The sequence below is a fragment of the Mycetomoellerius zeteki genome, unplaced genomic scaffold (genome assembly GCF_001594055.1).
Source record: "Mycetomoellerius zeteki isolate Tzet28-1 unplaced genomic scaffold, Tzet1.0 scaffold377, whole genome shotgun sequence".
Classification (NCBI taxonomy): Eukaryota; Metazoa; Arthropoda; class Insecta; order Hymenoptera; family Formicidae; genus Mycetomoellerius; species Mycetomoellerius zeteki.
Window position 1 is genome coordinate 295,109 of NW_017257368.1, and position 25,298 is coordinate 320,406.

At 32.0% G+C, this 25,298-nt stretch overlaps 1 protein-coding gene across 1 annotated transcript in view; it reads right to left on the reverse strand.

The window, feature by feature from the left end:
- Nucleotides 1-25,055, reverse strand: part of Dhc98D (Dynein heavy chain at 89D) — a 35,517-nt gene extending 10,462 nt beyond the window's left edge. The window contains 36 exon segments of the mRNA XM_018453300.1: nucleotides 48-499; nucleotides 904-985; nucleotides 987-1,090; nucleotides 1,458-1,649; nucleotides 1,744-1,958; nucleotides 2,450-2,714; nucleotides 3,099-3,376; nucleotides 3,504-3,765; nucleotides 4,559-4,813; nucleotides 5,141-5,401; nucleotides 5,481-5,639; nucleotides 6,036-6,560; nucleotides 6,945-7,198; nucleotides 7,672-7,835; nucleotides 8,082-8,272; nucleotides 8,366-8,503; nucleotides 8,689-9,077; nucleotides 9,602-9,949; nucleotides 10,172-10,335; nucleotides 11,266-11,696; nucleotides 11,936-12,455; nucleotides 12,581-12,825; nucleotides 13,444-13,723; nucleotides 13,812-13,999; nucleotides 14,921-16,792; nucleotides 17,068-17,331; nucleotides 17,515-17,671; nucleotides 17,777-18,093; nucleotides 19,108-19,209; nucleotides 20,236-20,469; nucleotides 21,023-21,078; nucleotides 22,087-22,341; nucleotides 23,850-23,997; nucleotides 24,081-24,159; nucleotides 24,280-24,306; nucleotides 25,039-25,055. Of these exon segments, the coding sequence (XP_018308802.1) occupies nucleotides 48-499; nucleotides 904-985; nucleotides 987-1,090; nucleotides 1,458-1,649; nucleotides 1,744-1,958; nucleotides 2,450-2,714; nucleotides 3,099-3,376; nucleotides 3,504-3,765; nucleotides 4,559-4,813; nucleotides 5,141-5,401; nucleotides 5,481-5,639; nucleotides 6,036-6,560; nucleotides 6,945-7,198; nucleotides 7,672-7,835; nucleotides 8,082-8,272; nucleotides 8,366-8,503; nucleotides 8,689-9,077; nucleotides 9,602-9,949; nucleotides 10,172-10,335; nucleotides 11,266-11,696; nucleotides 11,936-12,455; nucleotides 12,581-12,825; nucleotides 13,444-13,723; nucleotides 13,812-13,999; nucleotides 14,921-16,792; nucleotides 17,068-17,331; nucleotides 17,515-17,671; nucleotides 17,777-18,093; nucleotides 19,108-19,209; nucleotides 20,236-20,469; nucleotides 21,023-21,078; nucleotides 22,087-22,341; nucleotides 23,850-23,997; nucleotides 24,081-24,159; nucleotides 24,280-24,306; nucleotides 25,039-25,055 (9,890 nt within the window).
- Nucleotides 25,056-25,298: the final 243 nt, after the last annotated feature.

The following is a 25,298-nucleotide window of genomic DNA, read 5'->3' on the forward strand; positions in this document are numbered from 1 at the left end:
TAAAAAAATTCAAAATGAAATTCAAAATAAAATCGTGTAAAGCTTACTTTGAGATATCAAAGCCTGCTTTAACCGCTGCATCTCTGCAGGAAAAGACAATTGTGTCTTTCTCTTCATCGTTGAAGAGAGCCGGCACAAAACCCGCCAACATGCTGTTCACCAATTCGAGGAAGCTTTCTTCCTTGATGTGGGCAGACGTGAACATAAATACAATCCTTTTATTTTCCAGGCCAACCATGTTGTATAAATTCTTTATGTCTTCGCGGAAGGACGCTTGGTTGTATCTGCGTCGCAGAACGATCTGAAAGAGTTGATAACCGGCAGCAAAGGATGCTAACTTGATCACGGATTTCTTGCCGCTACCACCCGTACCGATGATCAGTACGTGACCGCAGTGCATCCGAAGTGCACGATGCACTCTGGTCAGATGCTCGAGCGCGTCATTGAAGAGAACCATGTGCAGCTTAGTTCTGTTTCTCTCGTTGTATTCTTCGAAAATCTGTTGGTAGCATAAAGACATTTTTTAAACATATATTGAACGTTAATTTAATTCTCTGGAGTTGACGTTAAAATCTATCACACAATTACTGATACTGGATCTGTGACATCTATTTGTGTTGACTAAAAGGCACTAATTAATTTCAAGGAACCGAAATGACATAACTCACAAAAAAATGTGTGTATGAATATTAACAAGTTTATTTCAATTTCTTGCCGCTTAACAATGATTTATATATATATATAAATTTATAGCTGTAACATAAAAAATATAATTAAATGGAATTAATAGACTCAATTCCAGAGAACTAAACAGCGATGTTGCTTGAATAATATTTTAGATAGGAATATTAATATATCATAGAAAAATAATAAAAATATATATATTTAAAGAAAAAGCTTGACCTCTAGAAACAAGCTGTAAACTGCTTCATAATCCAACAGATCCTCATACAATCTAGGCTCATCTTCACTAAAGGCATTCCACGCCATACAGTATTGGGTCTCTTAAACTGTATTGAATCACTTCAGGTTCTAGCTTCCAATAATTTCGTATTTTTTCATTCAATTGCTCGATTACTAAATTTTTATCCTGGAATAACAAAATTATTTTAAAAACGAATCTTTAATTCTTCTCTAATTTTATTAATATGTATCCTAGATTCCCTTTCCTTATAAAGTTGTGCTAAATGTATTTATAATGTATATAAATGTTATTATATACATTATTGTATTTAGCGTAAATTGTTTAATAATTAAAAACTTTTGCATTTATTTTTACTTTTAAAAAATGTATAAAATATTATCGATTTAAATTTATTTAATTGTAAATCATAAAAAAAGCAATGAAATATAATGTTGAGATGACAGAAATACTCTATGCGAATAATTACATTGAAAAAAAGCCACGCGATTAATATAAGATTAATGGACAAGAAAAAAAGGAGAAGGCTTATTACTTGCACGCTAATGAGGCGATCGCATATAACTCTGGTGACCTCGTTTCTCCACAGCCTGACAAACTGTTTTACGCTTATGAAAAAGAAATCAGGATGGCTCTGAAGCAATCCAGCCATAATTCTTGAGAGATCTCGCATGTTGAAAATATAATGGAACTTGGGCGGAGTCGGCAGTAGTTCCTTCTTAACTATCTGAATAGTATAGTATTATATTGTTAATATATATATATATATGTATCTCATTTGGAGAAATAATGCTATAATACGTAACGTTACGCAAAATTACCTTGTAAAGTTCCAACGTCAATTGTACAAGTTTGTCTGCGATAGATAGAATTGCCTCCGAAAACGTTTGCAGATGTCCGGACAAGATACTCGTGTAAATATAATTGAGAGTCTCATTCGTTGGAAAAGTTACGTTGTACACTGAGAACATCGAGATAAATCGCGGATCGACTTCGTTCCTACCACCACCGGGTTCTCCCATAGCTGCTAAATAATCTACAAACAGTAAAAAACATTTCGTACTGCGACCAATTAATTAACATAAAAATAATGTGTTTAAAAATGTAAATTCTAAGATAAATGAATAAATTGTGTTAATTTTACATATTATAAACATTAATTTTACTGAAGAAATATGCTTCCACAATTTTACAAACTGTGTCGGTGTTACATCTTCTATGTTAATCTTTTACATAATGTTTGTGTTACTTCCTAACATATTCATCTCGTGTTAAATTAACACAAAAATTTATGTGATTTGTATTAAATGTGTTAAATTTAACACAAAATTTTAATTATCTACAAAAAATATATTTGTGACGTAAGTCTTCAATTAATTAAACATATTGTAAATGTATATTAAATCCTCAATATCAATAAATGATGAAAAATTGATAAAATTGCTGCTAAGAAATTGGCTTCGTGTTTTTAAAAAAGCATTTTTGATATATTAGTTATTTCTTGAACATTTTGTGTACGATACTTACAAATATCTTTCATATATTTCCAATTCAAATCGCGGCCGCGATCATAAAAGCCACCCCTTTCAAATAATAGTTTAAGAAACGCGATGGGCTGTTGGGTTCCATAAATATCCACGATTGGCATATTCATGTCGTCGATGAAGACTATTAATTTCTTTCCGGGTGGTGCTCCAAATACTTCTCTCGATCTTTTCTCCACTACCGATTCGATATTCCTCTGCACGTCCATTGAAGTGGTTCTTGAGGAAAAGTTTATTAAGAGCTGTTCCTATTCGTCATAAATTGTTGATAGTATAAAATTTTTGTATCTTATTATACATCGTTTTCTTTCATACATACATTACATTATATATTTTATTAGAAAATTATTTAAATAAAACACAGAGTGTCTCGGAAGGATAGGTCAATACTCTGGGAAATGATGGCAATGATTATTTTAAGCAAAAATGTTTATATAAATGTGTGTAATTCTATTCCGAACGGTTTCCGAGATTTCCAAGCAAAAATTCATATAAATTTTACATGAATACTTTTACTTTAAATTACTCTAAATTAAAGACATCATAATATTGAAGGTTTTTTTTCTTGAAACATCTTGTATAGAAAACAATTACTAATTAAGTTAATTTTTTCGATATTGTTTTTCACTTACGTATTTTTCGGGATTCAAGTTCCTTAGAAAGTCATGAATTATCGCCGTTTTCGATGTGCCAGTTTCTCCAACCAACAATACCGGTCTCTGTAGATTGTTCATGAGATTTACGAACCATGTAGTACGCAGAGTATCAATTGTTTGCACTAAAATATCCGAAAAGTTCTTCTCTCTGTCATGAACATATATTGGTACCAACCACTTCCATGCCATCCAAACCTTTCTCTTGATATCCAGTATGTAATCGTAGATGGTTGGAAAAGACACGGGTATAAATTCTGAGCAAACATGCACATTCTTTTTTTAGTTAACAAGCAAAAGAAAAGGTACATTAATCAGATCTTGTTAAATTTATTTAATTTCTGTATTGATTAATTTACTGATTTTTTTTTCTATTGAGCTTACTGGCGGTCGCTAGTTTAGCGGGTGTGTCTTGCACTAACATAAATCCGCTTATCTTCTTTATGTACTCATCGAATTTGGAGCGCGCCTCGTCTACAATAGATGCGCCGAACGACCAATAGCACGCTTGAATGTACATTGCCTCCCAGAGCTCCTCTTTCGTCACCAACAAATTGTCCTCTTCGTCGATTTCTGATTTTTGTCTTGCCAATTCATATTTTAATGTTGACAATAAACCATCAAATACGAAGCAAAATTGAGTCACCTTCAGAAACCACGCAAAAAATGTTAATAAAATACAATACACAGTAAAAAAACATTTTGTATTTGTGTCAGAAACTGTCTTTCTAAAAGTTAAAAAATAAGTTAAAGTTAAAAAAGAGTAAATGAACGAATAACAATAATGTTTTTTAAAATGTAAGTTCTAAAATAAATGAATATAAAATGTGTTAATTTAACATATTATAAATGTTTATATTATAAATGTTAATTATATTATAAATGTTAATTTTAAAGAAATATAAAGAAATATGATTACAAATTGTATTGGTGTTTAATTAAGTAAAAGAAATCCTATTCGGAAATCCTATTCTAAAGCGGATCTTAATGCTTAAATAATTCTGTGTAAATTTATATGCATATCCAATTCTGCAAACCGCGCGCCAAAATTTTTTTTCAATCTTGAAACGCAATCATGAACAGAAGTAGAACTAGTGTAATATCACATATTAAATTGACAAACAATTTAATAATATTGATGCAAATAAGCATTTTTTAATAAACATCTTTCATTTACTTAAGCATTAAGATCCTTAAGAGCATTTACTTAAACATTAAGAGCATTAAGAGCATTAAGATTCTTAATTACCAAATATAAAATTTCTCTTACTTTATTAAAATTATTAAATTTATTATCATCAGTGTCTAATTTCATATTATAATTATGTCAGTAATTAATTTTTTACATCAGTGAGGCGCAACTTTTCTTAATTGAGAACGAATTTAATTACCACTACAATCACAATTGTCCGCAAATCAATAGTCAATCTAGTAATTACCATATTGAGTCCAGTTTGCGGTATAATCGTTCGAAGAGGTTCGACTGTTTGAAAGCCTAACATTCCTTCGGTAATTAGCTTAAGTGAGCCGTGCACGTATTTCTCGCACATTCCTCGAAGAAAATCTTGATCGGCTTTACTTTTGGTTTGTATCCACTTATCTATGTACGGCTGATAACCTAGACTTTTTGGGTCTACATAGACCATACCCGCTCTTGAAACCGTTGCAGGTGAGGCGTACTGCAAGTCGCCTATCTTCAGCACAAGAATTAATTAATTTTTTAATGAAGTGTCTAAATCTTTAAAATTATTCAAAACGTCTACATTTTCCTATAATTTAGTTCATTAGCGTTGACACCCTTAATTGTTTTTTCGCTGTGATTTATTTCAGAATTATTATTAATTCATTATTAAATCATAGTTAAATTATATTTATGGTATAATTTTTATATAAAGAGCGACAGTAAAGTTAATCACAAACAATGCCATCTTAATCAAACATCAGATTAATTTTTCTAAATTGTACCTCACAATCCAATATATAATATATATATAGTCGATATTATATACGAATTAAGTTACCTCAAAGAGCAGACTGCAATAATTCTGCAATTTGATCCTCTCTTGATTGACCAGAGTTAATAGCTTGTTATCATCCATTACCGAGTTCATGTTTTCGATCCACAACGTATCAACATCCCCATCGAGAAGTATGTATCTTCGTTCATCAAATCTGGGATCCAACGGTCGATTAATTTCTCGAAAGATACTGCTCAGGAGACCATCCGTCCAATCTCGTGTTGTAGGTTCTAACTTTCCGTACAATTCGATGACGGTGCAAGCCTTTAAAAAACACGATGATATAAAAAATTTTACAATAAAATTTAACAATGCTACCGTTATAATTAATTATTATTCACACCTTAGGGTTCAAAATGTGCAATTTTGTGGGTTTACCGAGGTGCGTCTGTGCTCTGCAGAGAGTTTCGATGACTACTGTCTTACCACCGCCGGTGGGACCGATAATCATCGTCGAATGCCTAGTCATCATCATTTCGTATAACTGAATGACTTTATCAACCTAGGCCGAGTTATTATGTTTTTTATTATTTTTATTAATTTGAAGTTTACGACATATAAATAGCTAAATATATATACACGAAAGGAAGGATTTTGCTAAAGTATCAAAAAATTTAGCTAGACACAGATCTAAAAAAATAATGTTGACTATCCAAATTATTACATAGGACACTAGCCTAATAAACGACGCAACAAAAAATTTTGACATTCTAGCTTGATTGTTCTTCTAATTATTTTTTAGTCTAACAAAATTATTTTCTATATCTAACTATAAATCTATAAATCTTATAAATGTATTTCTAGCTAAATTTTTATCTTAGCAAGTTAAGTTTATTAAATACTTTAGCAAAACCTTCTTTCCATGCAATACGTTAGATATCTGGAGAAAACTATTTACTTGTTCAGGTAAAACAATATAGCCATGTTCTTTTAATACCGCCTCAACTGCTTCATTAAAATCTGGATAGTGCATTCTGGGACAATCCAAGTCGGGAAAGAGGTCCCTGATTAGACCTAGGAAGAGCACGTCATCGTATATAAATTTAGGTAAGTTCATGTCTCTGAGGGCTCTCATCAATACGACGTTCTCGGGCAAATCGTTGAAAGTTCTCTTCAACTGGCCGGCCATATTAAGCACAGATTTAAGGGCCCTCAAACCAAAATCATAATGCGTTTGTTTGCTCAGCTGTTCGCTCGCTAGCTTATAGAGAACGGTCATCTTCTTCGCGAGCAACTTTGCCGTCAAAAAACCGGCACTGAAAAGCTTAATCTGACAAATTAGCTCGTTATCCGGCACTATGCAGACCACGGGTCTAAAGAGGGCTTTAACGGACTCTGGTAACTCCGTGCGACCGGCGTATCCTGGATTCATGGTGATGAAGATTCCCACCTTCGAGTCCAATACGATATCTTGTTCCTCAAACTTTTGGAGAATATTTTGGTTATTATAGCATATAATATACATGTAATAAATAGAAACATAATATGTAGGAATTTATATTTAATAAAAATTTATTTATATTTATCAAATATAAAAATGGAGCAATTAATATAATCATATTTGATAAATATATTATATGTATTTAAAAATTTGAGAATAGTATAGATTTAAATTGAAATAGAACTTTACTACAGAAAAGTAAAAATAGAATATCAGACACAGACATATATTAATATTATAAAACATTTTTCCTTTGTTAAAATTATTCTAATTTAATTCACAAAAAAATGTTCAATATAATTGTGGCTACAAATAACTCATATTATTCTCGGCATTTCGTGCTTTTCAGTTTAATAAAATATATACCGTGAATCTTTGAGCTTTAACTTGCAGTGCCGAGCGTATAGTTTGAAGCTGGGTCGAAATAACAGAGAGAACAGAACTGTCGATGCGATTGAATTCGTCGAAACAACCCCACGCCCCACACTGAGCGAGACCACTCAGAGTCTTTCCAATCGTGATATAGTCCATTCCTTCGCCGCAATTAGTTACGATACATAAGAGCCCTAGAGCTTTCGCTAAATCTTTGACTGTCTCAGTCTTTCCGGTTCCAGCAGGACCTTAGTGTTAAAAATTAAGAAAACGTAGTTTTATAAGCTGTTACTGTACCATTAAAAAATTAAAACGGGTAAATTAAAAGTATAATGAGATTTTGCGTTAATATTTTCGAATAATTTCACGTAATATTTCACTTTCTTTAATATATCTTCGTATTTATAATTACAGTATAATTTCTAAATTTATCGTGGCTGGACCACATTTAAAATCGATGAGAACCGTAAATGTGGATGACTTGGAACAGCATGTATTTTTGTTAAATTCAATCATGGAATCCATCCATGAGTCTCTAAAGGAAGTTAATTAAGTTTAAGTTTTGAACTTCCTTTAATGACTCATGGATGGATTCCATGATTGAATTTAACAAAAATACATGCTGTTCCAAGTCATCCACATTTACGGAAGCTATTATCTTGAGAAATTCGCAACTCTGTCATGTGTATATCATATATGCATCACATACCCGCCGGTGCACCGCCTAAGTGCATCAAGAGAGCTTGCGTAATAGTGAGATATATTCTGTCCGTCAGTGGCGTAATGACCAATCTGCCATTAAGACCCATATACTCGTAACCGTATTCGAAAGTGCCTGTGCATTGGTTCATCCATATATTGTCCAGATCATGAACCCAGTAAAATCTATATACGAAAATACTTCGCCATAGATTACAATAATTGTAAAAGTAATAATTGTAAAAGTACTTTTATATAAAGAATATCTATTAATTTTTAATATTATTATGACTATTAAAACTGTATTGTTTAATATAAAAAAATTAAATCTGTATTATTAAAAGACTTGTATTGTTTAAATTGTATTGTTAAAAGACTTGTACAGTTAAAATTCGTTAAAGGCTATACATTTTTACATAATAAAAAAATAACCTTAATTGGCTTTCCCATTCGAATTCTGTAGGATCCGCAATACTGTCTCTAACAAAACCCTCGACAATGTCGCGAATGTGCACATCTATGGTCAAAACCATGTCAATCTTCTTTCTGTCATTATTTGTAAGCGTACCAGTACCCATCAGTGTCACCACTTCGTCCAGTTGAGTATTGAGTTGTTGTAAATACTACATATATACATGAAAAAAAATACTTTTTTTATATTCAATGACAAATGACAAAACATGACACAAATTGTATTCACAATTTGCGAGCATTACTTCTTTCATAGCGCGTTTATTTCCTTGGGATATCTTGTCGAAAACATTTTCGACTTCTGCGGTCCACCATATCTGATTGGCTACGAGAACCATCATTCCTTGAAATTCGAGTATCCACTGAGCTCTTGGTCTTCGCACCTATGTTACAAAATAGTGAAAGTTATTATATACAATTTCTAAATAAAAGAATATTTTAATTTGTCAATTAATTATTACTTTAAAGCGATACATTAAAGTTTAACAGAGAAAGTATGAAATGTTTTAGAAAAATGTTTTTTGAAGAGCAAATGAACGGAAGTAACGTACGATAATTTAATATAAACCTTGCCGTAATTGTAGACCGCTTTCTTTGTTAGATATCGATTCGATCTCTTCATTTCTTCAAGAGCCAGCCCCATCCAGATTTCGATCTGATCTTCCGTGGACACGGGATTTCTGAAATCCATAACTTCTCTTTCGCAAGATACGAGAGCCGTAGCCATCTGTCTATCTGTGTCTGATACTATTATGAATTTATCGAGATTATCGAACATCTTTCCTACATATTCCTGAATTGCCGTAGGAGTACCACTGCCGAGAATGCTCAGCAGTTCATCGTCGCTAATGAAATTGAATCTCGGGAATATAATGCGTTTGTTACACAAGTATTCCGTTAAAGACTTTTGGCACTTCTCGAGGGCTGCTATCATAGCTTCAAACTCGCTCTTTCGACCTAATATTTAACAAATAAATAATTAATTAATTTCTTTCAATTTTTTCTGATTCATATTATTATTGTTATTTATATATTATATTATTATATTATTTATATTATCTTATGTATGCTTTTTATAAATTTATATATTTTTTAAATTTCCCTGGCGACAATTTTTTCTAAAATCCATATATCTTTCCAAAATTTCTATATAATTTTACAATTTTTTGAAAAAATTTTCAACTTTTTGTATGAATTGAAATACTTTTCAGAAACGTTGAGAAAATCTACATCTTTTCTAGAATTCTTTACACAGATATTTGTGAATTATTCTGAAATATTTTAAAATTTCTCATCTCTTATTTTAAATCTTATATTTTAAAATTTCTAATCTTTAGAATAAAGTCTAAAGAAGTATATGGTATTTTTCGGAAATCATTTTATTTAAAATATGAAAAAAATTCTTAAAAATATTATATTATACTAATTTTTTTCAACTAGATTAACTTTAATAATAAGACAGACTGATTCTCCTCAAATACCATAAATCAAGCAACATTCCAAGACATTGAGTCTCTTCGACGTGTCAGTCATGATTTTTCGGTAAGTTTGATCGATATCATCGAATCTTTTTGTTTCGTCCGGCAACTGAAAACGAATGTCGCCACCCACGAAAATACCCTCAAGATACAGCCACTTTCGCTGAAGATCCACCCACACTTCCAGAACTTCGGAGATCGTATGCATCGTGCGTTCCCATTTTTGTACAACGTTGAGAAATGGCCCGATAAATTGCGAAGCTGCCATGCTGTGAACGGTCAACATATTATCTTCGAGTACCAGATTCAATTCGTCAAGTGGTCCAAGAATAAAGCCGCGCTCTTCTATACCTGGGAGATGCAATCAACAATCGTAGGATTGTATATCTTTATTATAATTATAGTTTGATGATTCAATAAAATTATTTTCAGATTTGTATCTAATTAAATTTATAGATACTTCAGCAAAATCGTTCTTTCCATGAACTAACTTCATTAAATTCAAATCTTATATACTCGCATACTTGTTTAATAATAATAATAATAATAATACGTGCATGTTTTTTTAAATACCTTTATAATGTTTCACCACATTAAATTCCATGGATTTCCATACTTCTGCTAGTTCCTTCATGCCTCTTTCTATTGCAAGTTCTTTCACGGCATACATTACAATATCTTGTGCAATATCTTGATACTTTCCAAGTTCCATAGCAAACATATTCTCTAAAGTAAATCTGGAACGATCCAATATTCAGGCTATCATATTTATGTACTTAAAACGAAAGTATTGTGTAGCTTTTTAAAGCTTACCCCTCTATGGTAAAAAATTTTTCTTGCGCCATGTTTATATCACTTAAAAAATGTCTATGTAACTAATTATACTTTTACGAAGTAAGTATCAAAATTATATGCACTTGATTGAGTTTATATTGGTCATTAATAATAAATTATGTCTCTTGTGACGATCTGTAAACAGACTCAAATAATGTAATTAAAAAAAATTAGAAAATAATATGCAAGATACTTGTTAATTTAAAACTGAAAAATTATATATAGATTCGATACAATTATTATTCTAAAACATAAATTTACATCTCACAACGTTTGTTATGTACGCAAGTATTAAAAAATACAAATATGTTCGCATGTGTATAATCTATATTTGTATGTGGAAAAGATAATTTTGTTGAACTATTTAAAAATTTAGCTACATATAGATCTGAAAATAATTTTGTTGAACTATTATTTTTGAATTATGCAAGACGTTTAAACTGATTACTAGAATATCAAAACTTTTTGCAATACTACTCATCATGCTTAAAATTCCCATAAGTATTTATTTTAATGTCCGACAATATTACTTTCAGAATGCATCTAAATTTTTAGATTTTTACTTCAGCAAAATTGTTCTTTCCATGAAAATATTGCACGTTAATACAATTGCACTATGCAAATAAAAGTAATACAAATAAAATCAATATTCAGATATAAATAAAAGATAGATACAAAAATGTTTGCAGTTATCACAAATCGTATGTGTCTAATAATATCTTTCTACATGCTCTTATATATTATTCTTTTCGCAACTAAAGTCGCAGTCTATCAAATTGTCTGTTTATTCGTACGTCTAATTAACACTCGCTAATTATTCGTCATCCGCACACCTGTTCGGGTCCATATCGAAATACTGCCCGGTCTTTCTCATCAATTCTTGCCAGTGTCTTTCACGCATAGCTTCGTTTTTCAGCTCGATGAAGAGCGGCACCGACTTCTTGAAGTTCTTCATGTTGGTCTCCAACGCGTGGCCAATATTCATACTTCTGATGGATTTCGGTAGCTGTCGAAACTCTCTTATGAAGTGTTCCATACCCTCGATGAGTTGCTGCGGATTCAAGTTCACCCATAGAGTCTTCGCCCAGACTTCTCTTGAGCTTCTCTGTTCCTTGTAGAGATTATACAGCACCTCCATGCTCTCGTATTCCGTTTTGATTTTGAGGAGAGTTGAATAATCGGTAGATGGTAAATTGAACAAATTTTCTAACTTTATCAGATTCAATCGCCTTTCCTCGTATTTATTAATCAACTTGTCGTATTCCTATATAATAGAATAAGAATAAAGAAATCTTTTAATTTCCAATTTTTTTTATTAAAGATGCGATATTATTTAAAAAAGTTAAAACTTGAAACGTATTTTAGAAAAACATCTTTAAGAAGATATAATTGTATTTTTTATAAATAATTTTAACTTTTTATAAATATCTTTAATTTTTTTAGAAGAATATTTTTAAAAAGATATAATCGTATTTATAATTATCTCTTTTAAATTTTACGTACACTCATTTTTTTCAGACCTAATTCTAGATCGTCCCCGATACTTCCGGGACCAAATGCCTCAAAATTTTCAGCGAACATCACGGTATCAATCAAGAATTGCTGGATTTCTTCTTGAGTAAGCTCGGAAAATTTGTCTCTGGTGCTTTCTAAAGTCGAAGCTCTGTAGAGCGCTTCGAGGTACAACGATTCCCAATCTCGTTGCAATTCATACGCCATCGCTTCGTCCGATGAGGAAAAAACGATCCCATGGGTGCGCATAGTTTGAAAGCATTCCTGATAACAGAGAAATTGCACTTCGGCTTGTATCGCCATATTTTTCACGTCGGCGATCGCATGCATGATTGACACAAAACGATCCAGTCCCGTGACCACCAGCTCGATTTCGCCGCGAAAGGTGCCGATTTGAGTTTTAAGTTGGCCCATAGCCAACACGGTATCAGACAGAAGATAATTCCCTAAAACCTGTTTCCATTCCTTCGCTTGACGCTCGATGCCTGATAAAAGCGGTTTTAGGTTGAGCCTTTGGAAAGAAAGAAGCGTAAATCGGAGATTTACAATAGAATTGAAAAATAAACAGTTAATCCTTCGATAAAATGAACTTTTATCATTATTCTTCTTGTTAAAAACATTACATTTTATATTTACCGTATACTGTTTATGTCAAAATACGACGACATGTCTTCGAGTTCCTCCAGAATGCCTTCATAAAACGTGAACTTTTCATCGTATTGTAAAAGCGTAGGTTTTGTCGATGCAAATTTCTTACAAGCCAGATTTTTGTCAAATGACCACAAGTTGCTGTATTTCTTCCATCTATATAAATATCGCCAGCATTCAGCCGAGATTCTATACGCTGTGTCGTGAATCACTTTTACAAGCTCGTTAACTATCTGCAGTAATTTTAAATCTTAAATCACATTGCTAATAAATTTTCTTGAACATGTTATTAAATTATTGTAAAATTTAACATAATAATCGGTGAACTCTTTAGAGAAAAGAATTCTCATAAAATCTTATGATTTTAAGAATTTGTCATATACTACTCAACAAAAAATAGGAGAAACGCTTTTAAAATATTCAAAATTGTACAATTTTCAGATCCGAAACTCTCGGTAAAAAATTACAGATGGATTTGGACAAAAAAGATAAAAAAAGTATTTTAAAGCTTAAAACTTGTACTTTAACATGTTTTTAGCTGTTTTAAAAAAAAAATTTATTTTTACAGTTCTGTATCTTTACAAGGATCACATTGTTATGTTCCTTAAAATTACGTATATATTCAACAGTCTGTATTTTGATAAAAAAAATTTTTTTTTAATTTTAAGACTTTTGTACGGAAAGGAACAGAGTTTTATCTACAAAATGCTTTTTTAAAAATTTCCTTACGATTTTTCTTAATCGAATTATGTGATTTTGAAGCTAAACTTGCATTTCTTATAATCAATAAAAATTCTGAAAAATTATATGAACATTTTCTAAAAAAAAATTTCACCAGGGCTTTACTCAACTCGAACGCTCATCGCGTCTTCGAAGAAACTGAAAGTGACTAAATCCTGAGAGTGCTCCTTTTTTTGCGGTTTGCACTGTAAACAAGTTCCATTCATCCATCTGGAGAATTCTTTGAGTCTTTCGAGCAAATCTCGCACATCGTGGCAAATGGTACTAAAGATTTCGTTGGGCGATGGACGTAATATTACTTCGGATGTTATTAATAATGCGTCTACTTGGAAGATTGGCTTAGTGTTGTTCAACATTTTGTTCAAAACTTCCATATTTCTTACCATACATCTAAAAAGTGGACCAAACAACATTTTGTAAAATAAAAAATTTATTTTAATGTAATTATTATTTTTACTGTTAAAAAAGATATACATACATTATAAAGGCAGAAAAAATTTTCTTTTCGTATTTTTCGTACAAAAACTGCATGGCTGGACTTGTCCCAGTAGAAGTACCCAATACTAAGCTTTCTAGCTTCACAAGCATCGGACTAATCGATTGATAAGTCTTTAACATCGACGATACCAGCTCAGATCGTCGATTTCTTATCTCCATAAAATAACTCTATAAAGAAAAAATTAGATATACAGTATTTAACAAAAAAGCAATTCCATTTTATTAAATAATGTTTACAATAAAGAAGTATTCGTTATTTATATAAATTGAAGGATTAGTAAGTGGATTAATATGGAGTCAACGCTGTAAGTCGTGCGCAAAAACTTATTTTATAAATAATTATTTAGATAGTACATAAAAATATAAATTTCAGACGTTTCGGCTAGTTTTAGCCATCTTCAGCAAAAATTCGCAAATCTTAAACTATCCTGCCCTAATACATATACATATATTGTCCGTACAGATACATCTCTTTGATCCCGAGATTGTATATAGTGCACGAATGTGGAAGCACAATCTTCGGTCTACGAAGTTATTTTGCTCCTTGGTCGAAAGATTGAAATCATACAAATACTTTATGTACTATCTAAATAATTATTTATAAAATAAGTCTTTGCGCACGACTTACAGCGTTGACTCCATATTAGCCCCCTTACTAATCCTTCAATTTATATACAATTAAAAGGAGTCCATTTATCTATTTCTTATTCGTGATTTACAAAAATTAATATTTTTCTAAATATCTTATAAACTATATTTACATTTTAAGATATATTTAATGTTAATTGTTTACTTACTCATAAATTGTATTTAATACTAATTGCAAGAAATGTTGAATATCACCCATACAGCACAGAAGCTTGCAGCAACAATGCTGCAACGTTGCAATGTTGCTGCAATATTATTGGAATGAATTATGCGTATGGGTAATTTAACAAAACTCGTGGAAATCTCAAAAGTATTATCACAAAATATTCAAATAACAAAATCACATTATGTTAAATTAACAAATACCAAAATGTCTTTTACTGTGTAAGTTCTCAATTATATTATAAAAAGAAAATTTTTATAATAAAATTAGTACAATACCTTGCACGGCAAGAGAACCTCTGATTCAGCGACTTCCTTCTTCGTGGAAAATAGATGATACGATTGCAATTCAGATTCTATTCGATTATCAAGCTCTTTCTTTATCTGATTGATTTGCTCGATAATAGAATTTAAGTTCTTCAGTATTCTGTGACAGGCGGCAGCATAATCCGAGATGCTCAGGGAGTTCCAATTGAACCGCGTCACTCCAGGTTGAATGTTCTTCTCAACATCCTGTAGAATCTGTTTTAGCAATTGTATGTCCGCTCTGTCCAGCGTATCTAGGATATTATTGTACTGATTGATCATTTTTGTGGTGACGTCGATATCCGCTCTCAGTCGATTTTTCTGAATACCAACGTCTCTGATAGTCGCGGGCAGTTCGAAACCCAGCTGCTCCATTAGTTCTGCCTCTCTGATGACCTCGAATATCTCCCAATCGAAGTTGACCTGAAAGCGTAGCTGACACTCTATCAAAATAGCGTCACTCATAAATTCTGGCCAGGTGATCTTCGCGCGAACGAAGTCGTGTTTATCGAAGGACACGGATGAAGTTTTACCGTCCTTCGAGGATCCTCTGGCATCGATCTTCACTTCCGGAAGTGCTTGCTCCGTTCTAGAACCCACGACACTTACGATCTCTGCGCTGGCCTTCGATATCACACCATCTATCTTCAATAGGGATTCATATGGAGATAAAATAGAACTCACATCCTTGATCTTCATTTTCGACGCTACATGAATCAAATTTTTCGTGGCTCGCTCTTCGTCCGGGAAGGTTAAAGTGGCTGGGTGATCCCGTTCTACCCGTACTATCCTCAGCACGCTCTTTTTCAAGGTGGTAGTCACCATCAGCAGCGCCTTATCTAACCACGCATTAAATGTCGCTCCTTCGAAATTCTTCAGCTGCTTCGCAAGATCGAAATACTGGCTGAACGCAAGCAATTTCAGCTCACTGTGCTTCAGTTCACGCACTTTCTGGAAAATCAAAACCGGTCTGCGTAGTCTGTGAAACAGCTGCTTCACCCAAAAGATCGCTCCCGCCATCGGCGGATGATACGTCAACAACGGCGGATGCCATTTGCCACGATGATATATGTTCTCTACAACGTTAATTTCCCTACTAAATTGCTGCATAATGACATCAAACTTCCTGAGCAACTGGTGCTGAATAGCGGCACGGGTCTTCATGTTCTTGAACTTGAGCAACATCTCCAATGAATTCTCAGCGCTAATCAATACCATGAAACATTCGTCGATGTAGAATTTAGCCTGATCTTCCAGAAATGTCACTTGCTCGTAAAACCACGCGGTTAACGCTTCCCAATTCTCCTTATTGAATACATCGAAGATGTCAAAATCAGCTTCTTCGATTGGCACTATTAATGCGTCAACTCGTTTCACCACAGCGTCAATCTGCGCCGGATCATTTATGATAGACTTCAAATTGTGCCCGAAGATATTATAGAAGTCTTGTAGGACACCGGCGATCTTGTGAAGGTCGCTACACACTTCAGCGATGTACTCAGTGTCCTGGAAGAGATGCTTCTGATCAAATTCCCAGCGAGCTCCTTTCCCTGACAGTTCGATATCCAATCTGGTCTTCAGGTATGATCGCTTCCATTGTCTCAGCATCGCGCTGGCCATGCTCGTCTTTTCCAGAATCACTTCTAGAGGCTTTTTAAATAGCCGAACAATCGCTAAATTCTGTTTGACATTTTCGCAGAGCTGCCACGATATCCGATCCATTAATAGCATCATTCTTTCTTCACGGCAATAATAACTTGATAATACCCATAGCATTCGCAATCCTTCCATCAACGAGAGGATGCACTCCGATATAGATTCAAACGAATCCGATTCGGTAATCAACTGCGATGTTAATAAATAATGGAAGAATATTATTAAAATATTTGCACAGATTCTATATTTTTTAATTAGTTTAGAATTGTCTTTGTGTGTGCTTCAGCAAAGATATATTTATATCAAATTTTGTAAAGTTAGAAAATGAATTGCATATGCAGTATACTAACCCCTCTAACAATACAAGACGTGCTCAGGATGATCCTGAATACATCTTGAATATGTCCTGAATATCCTGGGACATATATGAGATATGTTTAGGACTAAATTCTTGAAATCTTTACCTTAAAATATCTTAACAGCGTTTGAATAAACTTATTGTTGTCCCTAGCTTCAACATAGTGCTTCCAGAGTTCGGTTTGGAAGTAGTGAAAGTTGGAGGCGATCGGCGAGATCGCTTGTTCCAGAAGAGCAAGGATCCTCTTAACGATAGGCATTTTTAACTGTTCAACCAACATCGTTAACCCAGTTTCGCAATCTTGCCAATATTGATGCACCGCTATTGGTCCCTTTCCCAGAAGTACCTTGCTCTCGTATGACTCCATTATCTAAACGATAATAAAATAAGATGTTTTAATACGTGCTATTAATAAGATCTAACTTTTATTATTTACAAACAAATTATTTTAATTATCACGATACATAGATATACTAATGTAATCCAAAACGGTAGATAAATTAGACAAAAAGTATATAAAAGAGAAATACGAAAGAGATACTAAATTATTTGCCTTGTGGATATGTTTTTCCCATGACATAATTACTTCTTCCATTTGTTCAACGATATCCTTATTCTTCACTAACATATCATCGGTTATCGCAGGATCATCCAGCTCTGAAATCTTTGGCATCGTCAGCAAGATATCGCCTTCGATATGTTCCAACGTCCTATATTATCAAAATAAAAATAAAGAAAAGCTATTATCAATATAAAAAAAGAGACAATCTAGTAGAAAAAACATCTATCAGTCTTTAATATAAAATAGGGCTAACCATTCCGTTTTCTCGATTAAATTTTCAAGATAATCTAAAATGTCTCTTTTGAGCTGTTCGATCATTGGCTGTTTCCTTATTTTCTTCGAATGAACTGATTTGCTGGACTTGGACTCCGAAATGGACAATTCGGATTTTCCATCGAGTCCTTTCAAACTTGACTTCTGCTTCCTACTCTTTAAAACCTCGTCCTGCAAGGTTGCTACGGAGATTGTGGTGTTCCCTTCGTCGTCTGCCTTTCTGTTGGCGTCTAAGTCCTGGCGGGATACTATATTTGACGCTGTCACGAAATGGGATGGTCTTCTCAACATTGATTTCTTTAATCACGGACAAAAATCTTGAAATCATTTACCATAACATTTTAATTTTCATTATTGATCTGAATTAATATGTGTGATATACAAGAGAAAAAAAAAGCAACTCTATTTGTGTAGAAGAAATTTAAAATATTATAGAAGATACTGTGCTAAATTACAGTTATGGATTCTTTATTATTTTAAAATAAATAATATTTCCTATGTAAAGTAATCGAATCCTTTATATGGCCTATCTAAGTTTTTTCTAATTTTTTTGCTAAGTCCAAAATTGAAAATTGATGGTCAGATTTAAAAAAGAAAACATTTCTGAGAACAATAAAAGAAATAAGACATTTTTAATATTTATATAGATCCAGTGAAAATTTTAAGAAAAAATAATCAAGTTTCCAATTCTGCTTTATTTGAAACTGTCTATTAGCGAATTCGATTGGACGCACTCAGTGCGCACTGGTGCACATTAAAGCCGTCGTACACGAAATAACGTAAAAATATGTTTATAAATAAACATAGAGATCGATTAAATCGTGAAATACTTAATACATTTTATTGTACTATTAGGTAAAATATGTATTTCATAATTCGAAATATTTGTATTTCATTTTTATACTTAAATTAAATTAGTGTACAATGGCTTTAATATGCACCAGTGCGCATTAGTTCTTCCAATCGAATTCGCCATATGTAACCAGTTAATACTGATTTTCAAGATGACTTTCAACTTTGATTATGTACTCTGTGACCCACTAAATCCTCCTTCATGGAGATTACTATCCTGATACTGAAATTCGATATTTTCAGGTTACACATATTTAAACTAGAGATACTAAGAACTTCCTAAAACCGAGTATCACGATATAATCAGATTACTTTTTTGAAATTTGAATTTAAGAATTCTGAGACTAGAATCGAATTCAGCAAAAACCTTTAGAAAGCATGATCTTCCATTAAAAAGATCCGGTCTTCAAGGAGTTAAAACTCTCATTAGAGCATAAATGTTACTTTCTTGACACTTACCGCTTCTACATCTATGTTCTTCCGTTTTCCATCGTCTACATTTTTCGTTTGTTCGCGAATATCCGGCGCTCTGAATTGATTTTCCACCAATGGTTTAAATACCTAGAGTTTTTTAAATATATTATTTAATTACTTTGACTTTAAATATTTTAATATATTGCAATATATTTTTCTTAAATACTTCCTAAAATTATGATATTGAAATATCAACAAATTTTTGTAATATTATGTAAGTACTAAAGTATTTTCTTCTCTCTATATAATGTACTTTTGTCTCTCCGTTATCATTACAATGAAGTATTAAAATGGAATAAAATGCCTTTTCCATGTACTGTGACATGACGTTTTTCGATGACACGTTGCGGCTGCCGTAATACACGGCCAAAGAATTTTGTATCCGTCACGATCGTTTTTCTAACGTACAGCTGAGATGGCAAATACATATTTGTTATTCTTTTTATTATTAATTCGTGTGTGATTCTTACAGTCTTCTCTCTTTCATCTTTTGACTTTTCCCCGCTCTGAGCAAATCACTCCCTCTGCCAATTTCATGGCTGAACAGATGGATTTCGTCCGTTTCGCAATAGAGAATTGTCGAGAATAATTACTGGAATTAAATAAAGTACGGAAGAATGGCACGCTCACTCGTGCCCAACTAGAGTTCCCGAGGGGGTAACCATTAGCTGTAATATTGTCCCACAGATTACGTGATTTCATTTGATTTCGTATGATTTCATCTGATTACAAATAATTTTTTTCATTACATATGAAATCATTTAGTAAAATATACGATTTTATCTAATATTATACAACGATTTCTCGTGGTTACATATGTAATTATCGAATTATACATAGAGATTTCATATGAATTTTATAATGATTTCGAGAACTCTGTCCCACGATTACATTAAGTGGTTAACCCCCTCGAGAGTTCCGAAGAATGTTGCGATAAGTTGAGATAAATGACAACCGATAATTTGAGAATCGAAGTAATATTGCGAGCTGCCGAATAAAAGTTAGACGAAGTTGTGCCATCGTGCGAGTACGGTCACAGTACATAGAAGTTATTTTCAAGTTGCTATATCTTGAAAATGAAAAACTATACCAAAACAAAATAAAAATGCTTACATTGACTAGTATTCTATTCAAAGAGAACAAGAATTTCCTGTCAAGCGAGCCGACCACCACATAATTCGTGATCTCATTAAGGCACTCGTCATAAGTATCAAAGGAAGGTATACCCTCGTCGCTGGTGCGCATAAAATAGAAGAACGTGATGTCCTGCAGGTCGATTCTACTATCATCTATTTGACCGCATATCATGTGAAGCATTGGTACCTGACGGACTTTCTCCACCATTTTCTGTAATTGTCGTAAATCACGAAATTCGATCGGTTACTCAATATCGGTACTCAGAACGTTTTAACTGCGGTTTAAATCGATTAACTACATTGTCTCCTAAAACTAGATAAATGAAGAAAAAGATAACGAATTGATTAAGTTAAAAGATTAATTGCCGGTAGTAAAATCAAAGCTAAAATTAATAATCGCTCGTTATTAGACCTTTCTTTTCTTAGCAAAAATTTGATTTTATGGTAGTACTTAACGATTTTAATATTAGCATCATTATTATTATGACGATTAATTTAATTTGTGATATTATTATTTCAGCTTTAGCTTGTAATTGCGTTTTATAATAAATCCAACAGTAATCGGAGCGCAGTTTATATAACTGAAAGATATATTTAAAATTTATGTATAAATATTAGTAGACACCAAGAATTAGCCTGGATCATATTGTCCCATCTTTACTAATTAGTTTGATTTTTTGTCTGTATGTATATAGAATTAATTATTTAAAACGATAATAAATGATATTGGTGTAAACATGATAAGTTGTTATTTAGAGAATTACCTTAGTCAAAACGTATTTGTCCTCTTCTCCAGGCGGTGGTGCAATAACAGAACTGTCTAAAGAAATTAATTGATTATTATGTATCGTTATATACAGAATGGAGCATTTAAAGCATTTTATAAATTATTATCTCTGAAAGTATGATATCAAATAAAAAATATGTTTACACAAAAGTTGTACGGCTTTACAAGGCACAAATAATAAATAGTAAAATCAATTTTTGGAAGAATTGATTTTTATAGTCATATGAAGATTTTTTTTTTAATGTAATTGTATAATTAAATAATTTCTTCCATATAATATAATCCTTCTAACTATTCTGCATATAAAGGTATTAAGATAAAGATATCGAAAAATATATTAAGGTATAATGTTTATAAAAAATTTTTATTTTTAAATTGAAAGTGATAAGAAAAGAAGTAAATATTTACTTCTTAATATAAAGATAAAGTAAACAATAGATTATTGCTTATTGTAGTGTTATTACTATATAAAAAAATAACATTATGGAAACAATATACTACTAAAGCCAAGTAAAACCGTTCCCAAAAAATTAAGTAATCGGACAACATTCAAATCACGTTCAAAGTACCAGTTCTCCTCTGATCATTGAAGCTCAAGTAACGTTGAGCATGGTTAGTACTTGGATGGGTGAATCGCTTGGAAACACCGTGTGATGTTGTCCTTTAATTACTTATTTTTTATTTTTTGTCAAGCTGAAAGGAAATCATACGACAAGATACTCTATTAAGGATTATATGTGTGACAGTGGATTTTTTTAAATAACTCTAATACTTTATATGCAAAATAATTAGAGGAATCATATTACATAAAGAAATCATACAATTCCATTTTTAAAACATGGTTATTACTTTCGATTTTTTTCTGAAATTGATCTTATCATTATTTATGAGGCTCCATTAGACCATACAACTTTTATCTGAATATATTTTTTATTTAAAGCATACTTCCAACAATAGCTTGTAACGCTTTAAATGCTTAACCCTGTATACATATATTCAAACCCAATAAAATCCAAAGGGACCAAAACCAATGGAACTGACCAGTAGAAGCGCTTTTTAAATCTCCCTTTTTTCTAGGGTAAATAGGAAAATCGCCACTGCCATTCTGCTCTCCGTCATCTTCCTCCTCTTCTTCCTCCTCGCTGGATTCTGGCATATTGGATGTATGCAACGTGCTAGTGCTCATTGTCGTACGACTAGCAACTGAACTGATATCCGTTTTGTTGACTTTAGCTTTACCTCTCTTGCCCTTCTTTCTTTTATCTTTTTTCTCATCGTCGCGTTTCTCCACTTTTCCTAATATTATTTATAAAATGTTATTATATGCAAGATTATTACTTTTTACCTAATTATAAGAAGTTTATAAAACATATCGTGAAAAATATATCTATTAATTTTAAAATTATTTTTACCTTAAAAATTTTATTTTTTTATATAAAAATACTTTGTATTTTAAAATTTATATAAAAGTAAAAAAAGTGAGACAAAAATTATATTTCTAAATAAGAAAAAACAATACAATAAGATACTTTACGCTTTCATTATGCGAGTTGCAATTATGCGTAAAACAATTTATAATTTTTATATAAAATTCGTTTAATTAAAAAAAAAATAAAAATAAAAATATTCTTTCAAGGCGCTCACCAGATTAAATCAAACAACACTCTCAACAAGCCTTTATGAGTCAACACTAGATTTTAATTTTCACATTAAAATCTAGTGTTGACTCATAAAGGCTTGTTGAGAGTGTTGTTTGATGAAAATTCGTTTACTTATTATTAAGCACAACAACACAAACCTCTTATTAATCTATTGCTAAGTGTTTATAGCATTATTTACGTCAGGCCTGCAGCCAAGTTGCACATTTCGACCGATTTTGCCTATCGTCATCTCCACTCCTTTTGTTTCATAGCATTTAGACTGCGCACGAAGACATAAAACACTCGTACTCAGGGATGATATTAGCCGTAACTCATACAGGGCACTATAGGGCTATAGAACTTGGAAATATATCCCCTAACATATTAAAAATAATTTTTTTCACTGCTTACAAATTTTAACACGCACGCACACACGCACGCACACACACATTTATTTTATTTTATTGATTTATTTATTAAAAATAATTTTTTAAGTATTTTTTTTAGTATGTAAACTTTATTAACATATGTGTTCTATTTTAAAGTGTTACTTTTGAGTTTCTAACATTATAATAATAATTTTAAATTAAGAAGCGCCATAACGGTCAGAACGTTAAGATGTTGAACTATTGTAAATTCATTTTAAATGAAATCTGAAAATATTAATAATCCCCCCAAATTTCCCAACTTAAAAACTGTAATAAACTTATTTTGCAAAAAATAATCCTCGGCCGGGAATCGAACCCGGATCTCTTGCATTCCGTGCGAGCGTCCTAATAATTATAATAATAATAATAAAAATTTGCAAACACACAGTGAATGTGAGACAATATGTTTCAAAGTCCCATAGCCCTATAGTGCCCTGTATGAGTTACGGCTAATATCATCCCTGAGTTCGAGCGTTTTATGTCTCCGCGCGCAGTCTAAATGCTATGAAACAAAAGGAGTGGAGATGACGATAGGTAAAATCGGTCGAAATGTGCAACTCGGTTGCAGGCCTGATTTAGGTTAATATAATATTTAAATTTGTTTAGCTAGGAAATATAGTATGCAAAGTATGATTTTTCATATATGTGCAATTTTAGAATCATGAAATCTATTGCCAAAAGAACATTTGACAATTTTGAAATTTTTTCTCTCTTCATAAAATACATTTTATCTTACTTTCCTCCCATACTGGAACCTCCTCTTGAAATGCTTCACTAATGTAAGTTTTATAGAAGAAAATCAACTTCTTTTCTAGATCTGTCACATCGTATAAGTTTAATATGAGAAAATTAAGCAGCTTGTCCTCGAAATATCGATTATTCGCCTAATATTAAACATAGATATTATAATTTTAATTAATTTCGAATTATGTATCAAGAAAGATTACACAGTGATTCAAGTAATTACGTTAATTAGTTTGTCGAAAAGATGTTCCTGATCCATCAGCCCAAGGAACTTCAAAACTCGATCGCGAATCCATTTTATTCTGTTTTAATAAAATAACGCTATTTAATAAATTCAAGAATTAATACAAATTCCACACAAATAATGTAGACAATATTATATTATTTATAGATAATACAAAGATCTTATTAACTGTACATACCGATAATCCATGTACGAAATAGACAATCTATCATGATCATCTTTGTCGCTTAAACTTTTCTGTTCGTCTTCTTCCTTCTTTTCATCTTTCTCATAAACATTTTTCTCCATATTCATATGTATATATCATCAAAAAATGCTATTTCGAATCTTCTGCATTAATTAATATAAATTTTTATTTGATTAATTTTTTTCGATCGCTTTATTCTTTAAGAAATAAATTATGTCAGAATGCCTTAACAACCTTTTATCCTTTATTCAGGAATAATAATATTATATTTCACACGATTTATTTCTTCCATGTTTTATTCAAACAATATTTTATTTCATTTTCCTAAAATTTGAAAAGGTTGTCACGGTTTTAATTACAATTGCTGATTGGAGAAATCGTTACTGTAAATAATTGTTCTTCAGTGCTCCACTAGATTGAATTGCCTTTGAAGAATGAAGAATACTGCGAATATTGCACAGCGAGAAGTGAGAAACTTTACCGTCGTCGTTGCTATGGTGAATAAACGGTCTTTCGATGTAGAAATATATATGTATGTACATACGTATGTACAGAGTAAAGGAATTATTGATTACACAATAAAATTTGTATCATAGTGGAAATCATGGTGAAAGATGTGCAGTAAGATTAAATTTAGGACCCAAATTTGATTCAGTTTGATTGGCCGTTGTGTGACAACCAAAATTTAGGGCCCAAATTTGATTGGCTAGCTGATTGCTCTAAACTGTGCCGTTATGCGCGTTGACTCACCTGTCTTCTTCCACCATGGTGGAAATGGCAAGGGACGTTTTCCAGCAAAGACTCAGTGCAACACAGTGAATTAACCTTGTTTAATGTTGATAAATAACAAAGATGTAATATCCATTATGTTAATAGCCGTGTCCCGATATACATTTTTAGTACTGAAAATCTATAGTATAAGTAACGTGAAATATAGATTTTCAGTATCGGCAGTGTATACAGAGAGAAACCTGAGAAAGGACATAAGTTTAAAGAATTTTTGAAACATA